The 20,208-nt window shown below is 45.8% G+C and overlaps 1 protein-coding gene across 1 annotated transcript; it reads left to right on the top strand.

Moving 5' to 3' along the window:
- Window positions 1-11,731: 11,731 nt before the first annotated feature.
- Window positions 11,732-19,089, top strand: FZD5 (frizzled class receptor 5). The gene is made up of 3 exons (XM_027965132.3): window positions 11,732-11,811; window positions 12,049-12,369; window positions 12,673-19,089. The coding sequence occupies exon 3, from the start codon at window positions 12,921-12,923 to the stop codon at window positions 14,676-14,678; it is 1,758 nt and encodes a 585-aa protein (XP_027820933.1). The 5' UTR covers window positions 11,732-11,811; window positions 12,049-12,369; window positions 12,673-12,920; the 3' UTR covers window positions 14,679-19,089.
- The last annotated feature ends 1,119 nt before the right edge of the window (window positions 19,090-20,208 follow it).

Below are 20,208 nucleotides of genomic sequence, written 5' to 3'. Positions count from 1 at the left end.
TGATAAGGAAGGAGACATGCATAATCATACATGAGGTATCTTATTAAGGAAAGTGTGGGAGGATTCTTCTTCAGAATATTTTCAAAAAGTTCTTCTAAACACTAGATATATAGTTTTAATTACTTTCACTGCTGTTATTCTCCTACTTGTTACCTGAAGTTTTGTCTAAATCTTTATCCTCCATGAATTACAAAGACCTCAAGGGTTTTGTTTTGTTTTTAACATTGCAAAGAGGTTTCTGCTGAGTAGGACCTTGTCATGCTACTTGTTGCTATTGGTAGAGTTTGTTAATCCAACAGTGAAAGCAATCTGCTCTCCCAATGCATGGTAGTTCTTCAATAGTGGAAATTTTCTAATAAATTAAAAAATCAGAGATGAGAAGCCTTTCCCCCACCTGGGATTGGAAAGTGAAACTTCAATAAGACAAAACAGAAGGCACAGGGATTTCCCTGGTAGTCCAGTGGTTAAGATGCCATGCTCCCAATGTGGGGGCCATGGGTTCAATCGTTGGTTGGGGAAGTAAGACCCTGCATGCTGTGTGTGGCCAAAAAACAAACAACAACAATAACAAAACCAACCTGGATGCACAGTTTAAGAAGTGGGTTAGAGTCCATGAAGTTCTAAGAGTCACAACTGTTGAAGAAATGTTAAGACCAGAAAATAAGCAAAATGAGTCTAGGCTGAGTGAGACTGAATGCTTTCAGCAAATCCACATGGTAACAGCTTTTTTTCCTTTTATATGAAGAAAAAGGGGCTTCCCTGGTGGCTCAGACTGTAAAGAATTTGCCTGCAATGCAGGAGACTCAGGTTCAATCCCTGGGTTGGGATTATCCCCTGGAAGAGGGGGATGGCAACCCACTCCATATTCTTGTCTGGAGAATTCCATGGACAGAGGAACCTGGTAGGCTACAGTCCATGGGGTCACAAAGAGTTGGACATGACTGAGCAATCAACACTTTCACTTTCATGGAGCAAAAGGACTGGGGAGAGATTTCAGATTTCTTGAGATTCACTTGAATGGTTCCTGCTGCATTGCTCTCTGGGGCAATATTCTTTTTCCTCCCCAAGGTGGCCATGCAGGGGCAGTTCACCCTATCCATTCATTCTCATTCCTTAGCATGGAGTTGTCCCCATGCAGACATCCAGCAAGGGCACCATAAGAACAGATAGGCTCATGAAATGGGAGCCCTGGGGTGCACCACCAAACTAAAAGGACTCAGGCTGCAAGAACTTAACAGCCATAGCAGGAATATATTTTTGGTAACTGAAGTCTAATTTGGGTTCTGTTTTTGAAAAATAACATTTGTTTTCCAGTGGCACCCCACTCTAGTAGTTTTGCCTGGAAAACCCCATGAACAGAGGAGCCTGGTAGGCTGCAGTCCATGGGGTCGAGAAGAGTTGGACATGACTGAGCGACTTCACTTTCACTTTTCACTTTCATGTATTGGAGAAGGAAATAGAAAACCCACTCCAGTGTTCTTGCCTGGAGAATCCCAGGGATGGGGGAGCCTGGTGGGCTGCTGTCTATGAGGTCACACAGAGTCAGACATGACCGAAGTAACTTAGCAGCAGCAGCAGCAGCAGCAGCAGAGAATATTTTTGTTGGGGGAGGAGGTTCTTTCCAGTTCCACTTTAGAGCTAAAAAAACAAACTGTTTAGAGGATAAACTTTTCCTTTCCAAGGATTTATGTAGTAGATATGTACTGGCAAGTATACAGAATTCATAAAACGTTAGAGGGAAAGGGGTCTCTGGGATCCTCTTGTTGAATCTCCTTACTCTACAGTTGAGGAAAATGAGCTCCAGAGAAGTGTTAGGCCCAAGGGCACAGAGCTGGCTTACAAAATGAGACTTGAATCCAGATTGCCCATGTACTGGCTAATGCCCTTCCCACAATACTGTGTTCCATTTCCCTGCACCACAAGAAGATACCCATTGTATCTTGCAAAAATTAAGACTATTTAAAATTAGTCACAATTTTAGTCACTTGTGACTAATTAGAATACAGTGTTCCACCATCTTTAAGTCACTAGCTAAAATCCTCAGCTCCCCATCATGGCACACCCAAGGCCTTCTGGTTGACCACAGAAAGAATTAATCTCAACTCAGTTCTGTGTCTAGGCACCCACAAAATGGAAATCGTTGTACCTGGGGAAGAACAAGAGGACAAGATGAGATGAAAAGGAAGTATGTTTAAAATTGATAAAAGGAGGTACTTTTTTCCCACTACACACAACTGACCTGGGGAACTCACTGCAGCAGGATATTAAGATCAATGGTGAAGATTTGTGTTTTAAAAGATTAGACATTTCACATGCATATCATCAACAGCCACACTCAATAGGATGAAAGTAAGATGGATGAAAGTTCTCAAGCTTCAGTGCAGAAGTTGATCACCAACTGGGTCAGGTGAAAAGAAAAAAGTTGTCTACTCAAGTAAGATTTCACATAAGGGCAGAACTGGGGGGATTCTAGGCATCGCTGCCGAGTAACAAACCACTCCAAAATAGTGGTGTAAACCAACAGGCATTTTATTATGTGCCTGGATACTGTGGGTCAGGAATTTACAGAGGGCACAGTAGAGATAGATGATATCTGGGGCCTCAGTTGGGAAGACTTGAACAACTGGCAGTGACTTGAGGCTGGGGGCTGGAATCATCTGGAAACTTCTTTACTCATGTATCAGACACCTAACCTGGAATGACTTGAAAGCTCACTTGGCTGGGACTGTCAACTGGAGCCACATCTTATGCAGGTGTCAAGTGGGTGTCCCAACCAAAGGCACTTCCAAAAACCAGGTGTCCCAAGGGAGCCAGGTAGAAGCTACATGGCCTTTAATGACCTATTTGTGAAAGTCCCATTGCATTACTTCCAACATAGTCTATAAGTCAAAGCCATCACAAGTCCACTGAGATTCAAGAGGAAGAGGCTTAGGATATTTTACTTCCCTCTCCTATGGGGAACTGCAGAAAAATATGTCAGATAGGAGAGGTTTTTGCAGTCATCTTTAGAAAATGCAATCTCCCAAGGAATGGGTAGGTGATGTGAGGTTGCAAGGACACAAAATCAGTGGAAAAAACTGACGTATAAAGAGATAATCACAATAAGTACAATAAAATAAATATCAAGGTAGTTATTTCCCCTCTTTTATAAGATTCCATTTTTTTTTGGTCCCTTTTAAAAGAGTCATCACATTTAAAATTTTTCATTCATTTTCTGTCTTCCACTAGATTGGAATCTCCACACATTTAGTTCCCTACCATAATGCCTGTGCCTAAAACATTACCAAACCACAAATAGGTACTCAATAAATATTTGTTGAAAGAGTAAGTGCTGTAATAGAGAAGTAGTGGAAGGACTGAGAAAGTAAAGGCAACAACAAAGGACTCAGCTTGATGGAAATGACATTTGAGTGGGTCTTGAATGCTTTTGAAGGATAAATACAATCTTTCTTGCAAAAAAGGGGGGAATAAATTTTTGTCTTTAAATCTCCTCCAGAGACTTCCATTAGCCCAGTTTAAGTGGGCAGATCCTCATCCTAAATGTACAGACTGCATGTAGTAGTTACAATGTTCTTGGTTGAAAGTGAAAGGAAAGAGGGACTCAAACGGATTAAAAAATAAGTAGTGTATTGTATCACATAACAAGAAGTCTGGAGGCCTGCAGTTCAGGCAGCCTCCATGCCATCCTTCCTCATGGGGTCAGCTTGGCACTTTCACATTTGCAAGCTGGCACCTACAATGGTAGGCATCATAGGCAGACAAAACAATACCCAGCAGGGGAGAGGACTGTTTTTCCTTTAGAATAAATCTTTCCCTTAATCCTCTGACAGATTACCTCACACTGGCCCCCATGGCATCCCTTATTGGCCAGAATTATGTCCCACGCACATATGTCACCCAAACACTGATAAGAAAAAGGGGAGCAACATGAACAAATGGACTAGTCATACATTACTCCTAGGGGTGTGCCGGAAGTTCCTGTCTCTCCTAAAACACAGGGCTGTTCAGTAAAGGATGGACACCCCAAAAGAACAAAACAAACCACTGGGGCTTTGTTAGAAGAAGAAAAGAGAGATGACTCTTTAGCATGTAGTCAACCGAACATGGAAGTTTCCAAAACTTGAGCCTTGGAGAAGGTTAAGGTTCTGTTTTCTTTGTAGGTAGATATTATCTAACATTTCTATTTATTCTTTCCATGCTTTTAGCTCCTTTCCTTCCTCCTTCTGTGTTAGTAATTAGTTGAATAAATCAAGGGCTGTATCAAAAGGAAAGAGTATTGTGTGTAAAGTGTATATACAAGTGGAATTAGTCAAAAATACGTTGATTAGATATGAGTGCACTTTCAGGTAAAAACTTTGATTCAGATGCTTCTGATGGCCTAGCCACGCCCAGCTGTTCACCACTTATATCATACTCTTTCATGGCCTTGTGCCTTTTATTTGTACCAATTCTTCTGTCTAGGAAGTCCTTCCAGTTGCCTCATCTGTAGTGGATACTGGGGATTGCCTCTCTAGCCTCCATTCTATCCTTCTAGCAATTTACTTAAAGAGATTGGGAATTGCAAAACTACTTTTTTCAGACTCCCTTGCAGCTAGGATCTGGCTCTGAAGTAAGTTCAGTCAATGAGGTACACGTGTGGGAGATTTGGAGACAGATGCAAGAAGAAGGTATCATTCTGCTGCTGGTGCTGCTGGCAAGCAAGGTTTGAGCAATAATTCTAAGAGGTATTTAACGCTGTTGGACTCTAAGTCCTGTTTTGGGGTCTAGTCACCAGTTTCATGGGTGTGAAGGGCTGTGGCGGCAGAAGCACCATCCTGACTTCTGGAACATAGCTACTGTGTGGCCCTTGAACTCATAGCCCAGGAGTAGACCCCTGACTTCTGCCCCTCCAGCCCATCAATTTTGTAAGCTTCTACTTGATTCTCAGTATTAAATCTTTCTCTGTTTGAAATACCTAGAGTGCTTTCTGTTTCCTGTGCTAAACCCTGACTCATAGATCACCTAATTCATTTTTAGCCTGCTAGGCACAAGATTGGGCCAGGTACCTCCTCTGTTCTCCCTCCAAGCTCTGCCTGGTGAGCCCATGCCTCTTCACCTTTGTACCCCTAACACCAGTGCTTGGCTCACAGCACGTGCAGCGTCAATATTTACTGAACTGAAACTTCCTCTGCCAAGATACTAGGATGGTTCTGAAATCTAGACAAAGGTTTAGATTATGCCCATCTCATGCCTGTTTTGCAAAGTCCAAAGGACAAGTTCATTCTAGACTACAACTGCATTCTAGAGGAACCCAGAGCCCTCAACAATTCCATACTTTAGCCCACCACACAAGTCACACCAGAACTGGATCTGACCTGGTACCCAGGAAAGGGATGATAAGGAGCAAGGGAAGGTGCTTATCTCAAGAACTATGATCTGGTGGTTCTCAGGACCCTCTACTACTAGGGTTACAACAAGGCCTGGAATTAGTGGCATAGGCTTTGGAGTGAGGAAAACCCAAGTTGGAAGGTATGTGCGCTTGTGTAGCAAGTTACTTAACCTGTCTATACTTCAGATTCTTCATCTATAAAGTCAGGTTGATAATGTCAGCCTCACAGGATTCTTGGGGGTAGAAGAGATTATATATGTAAAACGCTTAGCACAGTGCGTGAAACATTGGAAATGCCGAGTACCCATCCATCAGTTGCTATTATTATGGTCACCACTGTTCTTGGCTGTGCCATCACGGTACAATTCTGCCACATATTTTTTACTTTGCATACATATATTTTCCTCCAGCCCAAACAGACACACACACAATCAGACTAGAATACACTTCTCTATATCCTCTCCTAATGCTCAAAATTCTCCAAGCCAGGCTTCAGCAATACGTGAACCGTGAACTTCCAGATGTTCAAGCCGGTTTTAGAAAAGGCAGAGGAACCAGAGATCAAATTGCCAACATCCACTGGATCATGGAAAAAGGAAGAGTTCCAAAAAAACCATCTATTTCTGCTTTATTGACTATGCCAAAGCCTTTGACTGTGTGGATCACAATAAACTGTGGAAACTTCTTCAAGAGATGGGAATACCAGACCACCTGACCTGCCTCTTGAGAAATCTGTATGCAGGCCAGGAAGCAACAGTTAGAACTGGACATGGAACAACAGACTGGTTCCAAATAGGAAAAGGAGGACGTCAAGGCTGTATATTGTCACCTTGCTTATTTAACTTATATGCAGAGTACATCATGAGAAATGCTGGACTGGAAGAAACACAAGCTAGAATCAAGATTGCTGGGAGAAATATCAATAACCTCAGATATGCAGATGACACCACCCTTATGGCAGAAAGTGAAGAGGAACTAAAAAGCCTCTTGATGAAAGTGAAAGAGGAGAGTGAAAAAGTTGGCTTAAAGCTCAACATTCAGAAAATGAAGATCATAGCATCTGGTCCCATCACTTCATGGGAAATAGATGGGGAAACAGTGGAAACAGTGTCAGACTTTATTTTTGGGGGCTCCAAAATCACTGCAGATGGTGACTGCACCCATGAAATTAAAAGACGCTTACTCCTTGGAAGAAAAGTTATGACCAACCTAGATAGCATATTCAAAAGCAGAGACATTACTTTACTGACTAAGGTCCATCTAGTCAAGGCTATGGTTTTTCCAGTAGTCATGTATGGACGTTGGAGTTGGACTGTGAAGTAGGCAGAGTGCCGAAGAATTGATGCTTTTGAACTGTGGTGTTGGAGAAGACTCTTGAGAGTCCCTTGGACTGCAGGGAGATCCAACCAGTCCATTCTGAAGGAGATCAACCCTGGCCACCTCATGCGAAGAGCTGACTCATTGGAAAATACTTTGATGCTGGGAGGGATTGGGGACAGAAGGAGAAGGGGGCGACCGAGGATGAGATGGCTGGATGGCATCACTGACTCGATGCACGTGAGTCTGAGTGAATTCCGGGAGTTGGTGATGGACAGGGAGGCCTGGCGTGCTGCGATTCATGGGGTCTCAAAGAGTTGGACATGACTGAGTGACTGGACTGAACTGAACTGATATCCTCTCCTGAGATGTTCCATTTTATATTCTGTTGTGATTAACCCTTTTTTTTTTTTTTTTTTTTGCAGAAGACTCAGCTAGGCACAAGACTGGGGTTGTGCTGAGAAAAAACAAAAACCATCTCTGCCAGTGGCTCTCAACCCTAGCTGAAGTTCAGGGTCACTTGAGAGTTAAGGACAAAACAGCAACAAAAATAAACAAAACCAAACCAAGAAACAATGTCTGAGTCCCTCAGCCAGAGATTCTGATTCAATAAGGCCCAAGCATCAGTATTTCTTAAGGCTCCCCACATGCTCCTAATGCGCACCTGAGAGCCACTGCTCAGCTTGGAAAAGCTTAGTACGTCTATCGCCTCTGGGAAAAGAGAAAGAAGCTCTTACTTTTCTATAATCTCCACCATGGTGGCAGAGGGGAGAGGACTGAAGATTATACTTGCATGATTCCACTTATAATGTGAACAAGGCATTCGTATTATGAACCTGGATAAATGACTCATCATGTTAATCCTTTGGTTAGTGTCTTGGTTTCTCCTTTAGTGGTGTCTCATGAGAAGAGGAGTGATCAGAAATGCTCTAGTAAATGAAAAAAGCTAGTCTGGAAATATCCAGTGAGGGATATATGTTGGCTTATAGGTATTTGTTCTGTGCCAGTACTGTGCAAGCTTGCACACTTTCGGGCTGGTTGTTGATGTCAGGTGAATGTACTTTGTACTTTGATCCAGAGCAAGTGAAATGATCCCTGCTTTGGCATAAAATTTAGCTAATATCTAAATACTAGAGATAGCTGGTGACAGCTGGGAGTGCACTTGCACATAAAGTACAAGCCTACCTCTTTTTACTGTGCTTCACAGATACTGCTTGTCTTACAAATTGAAGGTTTGTGAAAACCCTGAGTTGTCAGATGATGGCTAGTATTTTTTAGAGATAAAGTATTTTTTAATTAAGGTATGTGCATTTTTTAGACATAATGTTATTGCATACTTGAGACTGGAGAATAGTATAAACATCAGTTTAGACACTATTGGAAAAGCAAAGAATTTGTGTGATTCAGTTTATTGTGGTATTTGTTTTATTGCAGTAGTCTGGAACCGAACCCATATCTCTGGGTTTGCCTGTACATCTAAAAGCTAATTTTTTTCCCATTATTAAAGTGACACACAGAAGAAAATAAAGAAGAGTGCTGTGGTAAGTCACTTCAGTCATGTCTGACTCTTTGTGGCCCTATGAGTCTGCTAGGCTCCTCTGTCCAGGGGATTCTCCAGGGAAGAATACTGGAGTAGGTTGCCATGACCACCTCCAGGCGCTCTTCCAGACTCAGGGATTGAACCCACGTCTCTTATGTCTCCTGCAATGGCAGGCGGGTTCTTTACCACTAGTGTTACCTGGAAAGCCCAAAGAAGAGTGGAAAAACAGAAAAATACAATAAACCCAGTAGAAACTAATAACAGAATTACATAGCGTTACAAGGTGCAAGGCATGGTTCTAACCCTTTACCATGTAAATGAATTTACTCCTCACTACAGCTCTACGAGGTAGATAACTATTTGTGACTCCACTTTACAGGTGAAGAAAGAGGATCTGGTGCTGTTAGGTGACTTGTCCAAGGTGGCACAGCTAGAGAGCCACGGTTTGGACTCGTTGCATTCAACAGGGCATGGTCAACCTCAGAGACAGCTCATAATATAAGCTTTATTCAAGGATTCAATACCACTTGCTAAAGTTTACAAAGTTACTCTCAGTTGCCATTCACTCATCCATTTACTTCACAAATAGTTATGGAAGGCATCTATGGGCAGCATACTGTTCCACACTGGATTATCAAGATATTGAAGAGTAACAGAGGCTAATTGTCCAGTCATCCCTATAGTACTAAACTCTCAAGTGTCTTCCCAGAATACACAGTTATAATCAACAAAAGTCTTAACATTAGAAACACAGTAACTATTCCCTGAATACAAAATCCAACACTGATAATTCAAAACTTTTGGAGCGTTACTAGATGGAATGGTTAGCTTACTAGATGGAACGTTTAGCATGACCCCCCCCCCCACAACCCCGTATTTTCATCAATTAATAAGTACACCTGGGACAATAATTTCAGTTGACTCTCATAAATTTCACTTTGGAGTAACATGTTTAATATAGCAGTAGTGTCTTCAACTCAGAAATGTGATGCTTTTGGATGGATGGATAGATGGATGGATGGTTAGATGGAAGACAGATAAGTGAATTAATAGGTGAAAAGGCACGCCAATGTTCTAGTTGCTTAAAAATTGCATCTTTAAAACTAATTTAGTGTTTTCCAGTTTGTTAAACAATAGCTATTACTCAGGAGAAAAAAAATTCCAAGATTTCTGCCCTTTCCATGGACTAAATATGTAATTTCAAGCAAGTCATTATGGTGCCAATTCCATCTGATTGTTGTGATTAAATGAGCTAACTGAAATGAATTATGTAGCACCTAACTCATGTTAAACAGCATATTTTAAACTGCCTTTAAAGCGAGGTAATATAGGTGAAAAAGCAAAAATTCAAATGACATGAAAAGCTATACAATGCAAAGTAACTTTCTTTTGGCAAAGTTTTCCCACTGTTATTACTATTACAATACTATTATTAGAGATCTCCAAGCAAAAATAACATTTCCCTGTTGACTGAGAAGGGAAAAGTTTACAGACTAGGAGATAACATCCTTTGAGTCAGAACCAAGTGAAATAACACATGTATTCTGGCTAAATTCCAGCATGAGTGATTAACATTCTCCAACTTCAAATAATTTTTATTATTAGCCAACACTTGTCCATCCCCAATAATACACACGTTGCATAAAGGCCACAGAATGAGGCAGCCTCTCTTGGCATGTTCACAATCTGTGCATACTTTCCACTGAGGGTTTCCCTTTCTTTTTGATTGCTATTCCATAGCTGAAAACTCCCACTGCTTTCAACCCTGGGATGTTTGCCGACACTGACTGCCAAGTAGTTCCCAAAAACAAACAAACAAACAAACAAAATATAAGCACAGGTACAATCACAGGGAATGAAATAAGTAATATACATTTTAAACATATTTATTAATAGTTTTGATGTTTGTGAAGCGATTGATATTTAACTTTGAGGCTGGAATATAATACACATATTCTTCATTACAAATCTTGTTGATAAGCAGGGAGGAGAGGACTGTTCTGCAATTTAGTTTCCCAGTCTATGTAAGTGGGATCCAGGACACAAGAACGACAATAGCCGCGGTGTGTCTCGGTCCTCTAGTCCAGTCCTGAGTACTTTGAGAACTCAGGCCCTCCTGCCTTTTTTTCCGCCTTCTTCCCAATAGAAGGAAGGGGTTGGGAAAAGGGAAACAATTCAAACCCTCTTTGTAAGCGTGTGAATGAATTTCAAGAATGCTAAACACCTCAGTCTTCCAACCTAATTAGAACACGTAGAAAAGAGGCATTTTTAGGACATTTAAAACTTGCAGCATAATAACCCATCTGGAGAGCGCCACAGTGCGTCCCAGTGGTTGGGGGCGCCCAGCAGGTCTTCCCGTGGGCTCCAGCTGCCTCGTGTGCCCGGATCCCCGGCGGCGATCGGCTGCACAGCGAAGCAGTGGGTAGCCCGGGGGAGCGACGGGGGCGGGCCGGGGGGGAGGGGGTACAGCCCCTGCCCATTACACTGCCCGGAGCCAGTGTTGCTTTTCCCTGCAGGCAGCTTCGGAACTGCCTGGATTTTTAACCCGATAAACTGATAAAAGACTACAGGTTTGGAGTCTTCCAAAGACGGAAAGAAAATCACTTTCTTGTTGCAACAGTAAGATTTTGTTACGAAATGCAAAAGTAAAGGTTAAAGCCTGGGAGATAACCGGTAGAACATGGGGGCGGGGGGAAGGGGAAAGAGGTGGTAAAAATTGTGGATGTCGCGGCCCAGCTATCTCGATTCGAATCTCGGGTTTCCCATTTGAGCGCCTACTCTGCGCCAGGCGCTCGGAATACCATGCTGAACAAGATTACGTTGTGGTTTTCTTGGGGGGCATTAACCAAGTACGGTTGCCTTGGTCAAGTTTCTAAACTCTTCACCTGTAAGGAGTGTCCGATTCATAGAATTATTTTAAAGATCTGAGACATCCTGTATTAAGATGTGGATGACTAACGCGCTGTCCGACACAGTAGGGACTCGGTAAGCATTTGTTCCTCTCTAAATCTGAGCTCACCTGGTGTGAGGGAGGCGCAGAGCGGAGACAGGTGCCACCGTTAAGAGTGATTCTTTGAGCAGTCTTTTAAACAAGCGCTGGACTCTAAGGATACTTAGCTGCAGAGAAGAGATCTGGTAGGTGCCCTGGAAGCAAGGGTTCATAAGCTAGAACATTACGGGAAGTGAGTCCCACATAAGTGGGGATCAGCAGAGAACTCGGGAGGGACTTCTAGCCAGGGTTTCCCGCTCAGGGTCTCAAGAAGGCGTGATTAGCATTCGCCCCGCCCTCCATAGCTTCCCGGCCAGCGATTGGCCCGCGCTCCTTGGCTACCCGCTTCTGGCTGGACCCGAGGGCGCCTGGGGAGAGGCCGAGCCGGCGGGGCAGTGGGCGGGGACGCACGGAGAGTGTGGCGGGGCGGACCACCAACCGAGCCCCAGCGCGAAGGGGCGGGGCTGGGGCGGAGTCTCCCGGCGGGCATTAGAAGCAGGTGACCCAGGCGGGGCGGGAGAGGCCAGTCCGCCCGCGACCGTGACTCTGCTGTGGCCACCGCCGCCGTCGCCGCGTGCAGTTCTATACCCGGCGGAGGTGGGCGAAAGGGTGTTAGAGTGCGGGGGAGGAGCCGAGCCCGGCGCGTCCCGGGAGCGCCGCCACCGCCCCCAGGAGTCCGCTTGGAGCGCGGAGCCCCCTGCAGGGGAGGAGGCGAGCGGCCGGCGGGCGGGACGCGGCGGCGGGCTCGCACCGTGCAGTCCCGGCAGGGCCAGCGCTGGCTGCTCGCGGTGCTGTGAGGCGGCGGGATCCGCCAGTCGCCTTCCTCTCGCCCAGGTGCAGCCAGGCGCACTCGCCCCTCCGTCCGGCTCCCGGACCCTGGTGGAACGCACGGCCTGTCCCCGCCCTACCCCTGCCCGGATCATGCGGGGGGCCCCGGAGGAGGAGAGGGCGAGTGACCAGTCTGCGGCGACCTCGTTCAGGGGGCGACCCCCTCTCTGAGACGCCCCCACCTGCTGCCATGTGCTGCTTCCTCGGATACTCAGCCTCTCGCCAAACTTTCCCGATGCCAGTCCGTCTCTGAGAAACGTGGAGTGTCCCAGAGACGGGGGACCCAGGCTGGCTGCGGGCTATCTGCTTTTCTCGGGATTCTCGGAGGTGAGAGCCCGCGCCTTCCCCTTCTCCCCATTCTTTTCCCTGTCCTTCAGCCCTTTTCCTGGGGGGGCTGAGCGCTGTGACTTCGGGGTGTAGCCTGGCAGGCCCAGGGAAAAGGGAGGCAGGGTGAGGGACGGGGAGTCTGTAGTTGTGTTCCAGGAGGTGGAGGGGAGGGAAAAGATAGAGGTTAATTTAGAGATTTGGAGACCGCTTGAGGGAATTGTACTGTTGACGCCCCTCTAATTGGGAGTGGTTGTCATTTTTCTTCTCCCCCACCTTTTTTTTTTTTTTCTTTTTTTTTTTAAGAGTTCTTTCCCCAGAATCGGAGCCTAATCGTCCCTCTCCAGCCCTGTCCAGCGAAGAGCTGAGCGCTTTTGCGGAGGCAGGGCCCTCCCGAAACAGTTGGTCTTTGGACGGATTTCTTGAAAAAGAAACCAACAGGTTGCCAGCCCCGGCGCCACACAAGTCCTCGGAGAGGGAAGCTCCGATCCCGGTTTCCTCCTGCCTGAGCTGGCCCCGCGCGGGTTGCGGGAGACGCGGGGAGGGAGGGGGCTATGGCTCGGCCTGACCCGTCCGCGCCGCCTTCGCTGCTGCTGCTGCTCCTGGCGCAGCTGGCGGGCCGGGCGGCCGCCGCCTCCAAGGCCCCGGCGTGCCAGGAGATCACAGTGCCCATGTGCCGCGGCATCGGCTACAACCTGACGCACATGCCCAACCAGTTCAACCACGACACGCAGGACGAGGCGGGCCTGGAGGTGCACCAGTTTTGGCCGCTGGTGGAGATCCACTGCTCTCCGGACCTGCGTTTTTTCCTGTGCTCCATGTACACGCCCATCTGCCTGCCGGACTACCACAAGCCGCTGCCGCCCTGCCGCTCGGTGTGCGAACGCGCCAAGGCCGGCTGCTCGCCGCTCATGCGCCAGTACGGCTTTGCCTGGCCGGAACGCATGAGCTGCGACCGCCTCCCGGTGCTGGGCCGCGACGCCGAGGTCCTGTGCATGGATTACAACCGCAGCGAGGCCACCACGGCTCCCCCCAGGCCCTTCCCTGTCAAGCCCACCCTCTCCAGCCTGCCTGGGTCGCCGGCCTCGGGGAGCGACTGCGCCGCCGGGGGCCCGTCGGTGTGCAGGTGCCGCGAGCCCTTCGTGCCCATTCTGAAGGAGTCACATCCGCTTTACAACAAGGTGCGGACGGGCCAGGTACCCAACTGCGCGGTGCCCTGCTACCAGCCGTCCTTCAGCCCCGACGAGCGCACGTTCGCCACCTTCTGGATCGGCCTGTGGTCTGTGCTGTGCTTCATCTCCACCTCCACCACGGTGGCCACCTTCCTCATAGACATGGAACGCTTCCGCTACCCGGAGCGCCCCATCATTTTCCTGTCAGCCTGCTACCTTTGCGTGTCGCTGGGCTTCCTGGTGCGCCTGGTCGTGGGTCATGCCAGCGTCGCCTGCAGCCGCGAGCACAGCCACATCCACTACGAGACTACGGGCCCTGCGCTGTGCACTGTCGTCTTCCTGCTAGTCTACTTCTTCGGCATGGCCAGCTCCATCTGGTGGGTCATCCTATCGCTCACCTGGTTCTTGGCGGCCGGCATGAAGTGGGGCAACGAGGCCATCGCGGGCTATGCGCAGTACTTCCACCTGGCCGCGTGGCTCATCCCCAGCGTCAAGTCCATCACCGCGCTGGCCCTGAGCTCCGTGGACGGGGACCCGGTGGCCGGCATCTGCTACGTGGGGAACCAGAACCTGAACTCGCTGCGTGGCTTCGTGCTGGGGCCGCTGGTGCTCTACCTGCTGGTGGGCACGCTCTTCCTCCTGGCGGGCTTCGTGTCGCTCTTCCGCATCCGCAGCGTCATCAAGCAGGGCGGCACCAAGACGGACAAGCTAGAGAAGCTCATGATCCGCATCGGCATCTTCACGCTGCTCTACACAGTGCCCGCCAGCATCGTGGTGGCCTGCTACCTGTATGAACAGCACTATCGCGAGAGCTGGGAGGCCGCGCTCACGTGCGCGTGCCCGGGCCCGGACTCCGGCCAGCCACGTGCTAAGCCCGAGTACTGGGTGCTCATGCTCAAGTATTTCATGTGCCTCGTGGTGGGCATCACGTCGGGCGTCTGGATTTGGTCCGGCAAGACTGTGGAGTCGTGGCGACGCTTCACCAGCCGCTGCTGCTGCCGTCCGCGGCGGGGCCACAAGAGCGGCGGTGCCACGGCCGCGGGGGACTACGCCGAGGCAAGCGCCGCGCTCACGGGCAGGACCGGGCCCCCCGGCCCCGCCGCCGCCTACCACAAGCAGGTGTCCCTGTCGCACGTGTAGGAGGAGGAGGCCAAGGGACCGGGAGCCGGGGGGGTGTTGAGGGAGCTAGGTGGTTTTTGTTTGGTAGCTTTGCCAAGGTCACTTCCGGTTACCTTCATGGTGCTGACGCCCCCTCCTGGGGCAACTTGGAAAGAGGGGGGAAGGGGCTGTTTCCAGGGGGGCACCTTGTCCCAGGACTTCTCAGAGGGGCTCAGCTGACGTCTGCTCTATCTTCCTGCCTTTTCGAGGGGAACCCTGTTTTTAATTTATATGTCGTTTTCTTAATTTTTAACTTTGTTGCATTTTGGCAACAAAATTTACCTTTTGCTTTGGGGGGCTTTACAATCCTAAGGTTGGCATTATAATGGAGTTCCGCTTGGTTCCGGTTTCTGTGAACTGTGTGGTCTCAATTGGGAAAATGTATTTCCTATACTTGTGTCTTTAAAAATAATGTGAACAGTGAAAGTTTAGGTTGCTGTGACCCGGAAGTTGTCGCGTGGGCTTCTCCAGCTTACTTCTCCTTCCACTGCTTAAAGTGTCCCAGATGCTTTAAGGTGAGCTGCTTGACCCTTTCCCTAACTTAGGGGGACACCCTAAGTCATACTGAGGGGGGGAGCAGAATGGGTTTAGGGCCTCCGGAAAGTGACAAGGTTAGGAAGTGTTCAGTTTCTGTGTGCGTCCTAGCTTTGTTTAGCGAGCTTGGGTTTCTTTTCTGTAGTACTTGTAATCATTCTCATTCTTGACAGTGCCAGCTTTGCTTGAATGACTTAGAGGTAGCATTGAAAGTGTCCAGAATAAATGTTTGGAATAGTGCTAACCTAAGGGATGGCGATTGGTTGAACTTCAATACTAGACTGTTAAGATGGCAGCTTTGTGCTGGAGGAGTGGGTGGTTCTTAATAGACTCCAGTGATCTTACTTTAAAAAAAAAACAAACTTGTGTTATATTTTGGTAAAAATGAACCCACTTCCTTCTTCTGAGAGTACTTAGTCATAGAGCTGAAGGGGGCTCCTTTTTACATTTAAGGACTAAACTGGATATACCTCCTGTAATTAAGTAAATTTCCAGCACTTCTCTTATCTGCTCCACCCCCTTCCCACCTCCTTTATCATGTTAAACAGTCCTTTTGCTTTTCTTATTCCTCCTCTCCTGGGGAGCTGTGATTAGAAACCACACCCATCCTTGAATGAGGTGCTTGAAAGGGGGGTGGGGTGGGAGGGAGGCTACCTGTGAACAAACATTGGCCTGCAATGAGGGAAAATGAATGTCCCTGGACTTTGGACTAGATTACAGCCAGATATTTCAAAAGCAGCGAGACACTGCTCTCTGCAGCCTCTGACAACAAATGAGACCATAACACACTTGCTTAAGCTTTTGAAACATGGATCAGTGTAGCAAAAGGAAAGCTGTTTTCGCCACCCCACCTCAATATATTTTTCTTTTCCTCCTCTTCTGAGAAAGCCTGTATATTGGTGAGCACACCCTCACACACTTTACTGTTAGAGAATTCTGTTTGCTTTTCTAATCTGTTGAACCATTCCCTCATTCATATATGAAAGCCTGTGTATTGTTGAATACACACGTACACATGCTACACACACACACACTTTACTGTTAAAAATGTTGTTTGCTTTCCTAATCTGTTTAACCATTCATTCATTCAAGAAGAGTGTGAGGCTACAGCTGGGGAAGGGAGTGACAGTGCATTTTCCAGTAAAATACTTGGGACTAAATTTAAGAAGCTAAAATAGCAAATGCAATTAAAATTTGGGAAGGCCTCTCTAGAAAAATGACAAGTATAAAGATTTGTACTTCATTTATACCAAAGTTGGAAAAGTAAGATTTAAGCCCAGGTCAGGTTTTACTTTATGGATATTAAGTAAAGAAGTGTATATTTTCCACTGTGGATTTAAGTGCTATGCTGATGGAAAGAAGCATGATGTTAATAGTTTTCATGAACTTTCAAAGGTTGTTCATGTTTATAAAAATGCACTGCTCTTACACACTCATCTAAATCAAAATTAAATTTCAGTATATTTGACGAAACCTGGTACACCAAGCTACAGAACTTTTTGCACATCTAATTCCTCTATTTATTCTGCAGCTTCTTAGAACCTTGAAATAGATGCCCTGCCTGAGGGCCAGTTCCTCTCCTGTTTTTCAAATGAGGACCTTTTCTGATCACCTTGACCTCTTCCCAGAAAGTACATAGATTATTCTGCTGCCTTCAGTCATTGTGTCTAATTTGGGTTGTTCCTCTTTCTCTCTTTTTTTTTTGTGTGGAAGAGTGTAAAGATGATGCAGAATTTATCTAAAAGTTGTGAGAGGATGTGGTTGAAGTGATTTAATTCTTTTAAAACAATTATTTTTTTATTTTGGCAACATACCAAACCTAAAAAGAAAAACCAATTTACTTTAAAAAAAAAATTAAGACAATTAAGACAGTTAAGGATACTAAGGCAAAGAGCAATAATAGAGGTGATGCATTGGAGGTTTTTTAGGTTCATCCCAGTTCTTAGTGTTGCCTGTTTTCAGTCTCTCTCTCACCCCTGCTCTCCCTTCCCTCAAAGATTAAGCCCACCTGCTTCCTGAAGTCTTGCATTAACCACCCCTCCCCCTACCCAGGCGGAGAAACCCGTCTATTTATGTTCACCCCGTTTCCATCCCATACTCGATTTTCTCCTGATTTTTATTTTCATTAGGCAGACAATCCATACTCATGAAAACAATTATAAAATGAAAGGTTGTGAGGTAGTTTAGCAACTTCTTTACAGCTAGCTCTGATGTTAATGAGGATTTAAGGCCCAGTTTAGTCTCATTCATATACAGCTTTTGGGCTGTCCCTTTCATGGTTAAATTTTAAGCAGTGTCTCTCGTCATAGATAGGAGGGTAAAGATTTAGAAGGAACTAATATGTGACCTGTCCGTGGATCAGTTGACGGGAGACTTAGGAAGTCTTTTTAATATGTATGAGTAACCTCACATTCTGAAGCTGTCCAAATTGACTGGAAGAAAGTTCTCTTGGTGCCTTACTGGTTTATCCTTGCAAACCTTTGTCATGTTTTCTTGCGGTCGTTTCCAGCGACGGGCCCATGCGTGTGTTGTGTGTCACGTGCACATGTACAGGCTTAAATAATGGGCCAACAGCACTGTTTCCAGGTTGGTATTCATTAGGCCCTTTCCTCCTGGGTTAGGGCTGCACTAATCCTGACACCGGCTGCCAGGAGAAAACCTCATGGATCCCACACCAAACCTTAATAACAGCATCCGTGACCTGCAGTCTTAAGTACCGAATGGGAACCCCAGAGCTAGGAAATGTAGTTGTATATTTTAATGAACTGCCACCTCTGCTAAAGAGGCTTCTTTCACTTTTGTGCTCTACAGAAAGACCAAGGGGAGTAGGAGGGACAAAGCTTTGAATCACTGCTAACACCGAGTGGGGCCAACAGGACAGAGACCATCACAAATCTAGGCAGGTGTGAGGTGCAGTGGCTGAGAATTGCCTGCTCCCTCTGCGTGCCCTTTCTTGCCTCCAAAGTCCAATCAAGTGATCCTGGGAAAGAAATCTGCCTGGGTTGAGGAGGGTGGTTCTGAAAGAAAAAGCTACCAAGACATGAAAGCAGGGTGAAGGGTACGCAGGATGAAAGTAACTAAGTAACCTGACTGAGAACTCTGAAAAGCTTCTAGCAGCTTGACGACAATTACAGGATTTATTTCAGCCAGGATAATGTCTGTGGTACATTATTTGAAGACAATATTACTTCATGTTGTTACAAACTGTATGTATAGTATGTATGTGTTGTGGGTGTATATAAATAATATATATTATATATATGGGAGATTTAGTGACTTTTGATACGGGTTTGGTGCAGGTGAATTTATTACTGAGCCAAATGAGGCACATACCGAGTTAGTAGTTCAAGCCCAGGGCATTCACTACTTTTTCTGATTTCCACATATGTGTATTGCCTGTCCCTTGAGGTATTGTTGATGTCATGTCAAATCTGGAGCTCATAAAGCAACGCCAGTGGTATTTTATTTGTAGACAATCAACTCAAATCTATAAATTATTACTGGCAGATGATTATAATTCTGAATCTCTTAACACTAACAAAAGGAAACCCAGAGCATCTTGAGAAGAAGTTTTTTGTTTTTGTTTTGTTCCTGGAAGTCAGTAGAACAGCAGTTGTATGTGGTCATGTTAGTTTCAAGGTACTTAATTTGCTGACACTATTTCAGAAAAAAAATCTGTATGTATTATATTTGTGGGAAGCTAAAATAATGGTTTGAGATTTTTATCAAATATGGAGAGTAGTTATTTATGAAAAACAAAGAAATGTCTATTTTTGTTTCTTTGTTCCCAATTAATGTAGATAAATTTTAAAGTGCATTAAAGCAATGGTAAAGTAAATAAAAAGATGCTATACAAGTATTTTTCTCCTCATGCTTTTACAAAGAGACACACTGCTTTCTAAGTGATTCCCTGGAGTAGGAAACAGCAAAGCACTCCAGTATTCTTGCCTGAAAAATTCCAAGGACAGAGGAGCCTGGTGGGCTACAGTCCACGGCATCTCACAGAGTTGTACATGAATGAGCATGTGCTGGCTGAAGGTGCTATGTGGATTCTAATTATCAGATTTCTCAGATATGAGTGGCAACCTTTTTATTGATAATAAAATCAAGCAAATTCCAATCACAGAAGCAGAACTAATGAAAACATGTTTTACTTGAATATACTTCTTAGGTTTCTCCTGCCAATCCTATGATTATTTTATGATTCACTTGAAGAAATGAAGGGAAATACACAAGAACAGAGACACTGCCTGACATTGTGTTCTGTTTTGTCAGCTCTGTCTAGACTCTGCTGAAGCAATTTGGATGGAAGTGGTGCTGTTCCGTGTGCCTGCTTGGCAGTCATGAACTCCCCAAACTTTATCATTAGATTTACAACTTGGTATTCAGGCTTCCCACGTGGTTCAGGTGGTAAAGTATCTGCTTGCAATGCTGGAGACCTGGGTTCAATCCCTGGGTCTGGAAGATCCCCTGGAGAAGGAAATGGCAACCTACTCCAGTATTCTTGCCTGGAGAATTCCGTGGACAGAGGGGCCTTGCGGGCTATAGTCCATAAGCTGGATTATAGAGTCACAAAGTCACAAGTCACAAAGAGTTGGACATGACTGAGCAACTAACACTTTCATTAAGGTCTAAACACCAGTCAGGGAGCCCAGATAAGCAGATATATATTCTCCCTTTGTATTTGTGGAGAACTGGTTCCAGGAACTTTCCCTTCCGCAAATACCAAAATCCACAGATGCTCAAGTCCTTTATATAAAATGGTGCGATATTTCCATATAACCTACACACAGCTCTTCGGTCATCCCATATCCTTTAAATCATGTCTAGATTACTTCTAATACCTAATACAAATCCTCAGTAAGGAGCTGTTTTAAGTATAATGCAAACGGTTGGTGGTATGCAGCAAATTAAAGTTTTGTTTTTTGGAACTTTCTGATATTTTTTCCCCCAAGTATTTCCAACCCATGATTGATTG

Source organism: Ovis aries, chromosome 2 (assembly GCF_016772045.2).
Source record: "Ovis aries strain OAR_USU_Benz2616 breed Rambouillet chromosome 2, ARS-UI_Ramb_v3.0, whole genome shotgun sequence".
NCBI classification, from domain to species: domain Eukaryota; kingdom Metazoa; phylum Chordata; class Mammalia; order Artiodactyla; family Bovidae; genus Ovis; species Ovis aries.
This window is presented reverse-complemented; position numbering and strand designations above follow the sequence as displayed.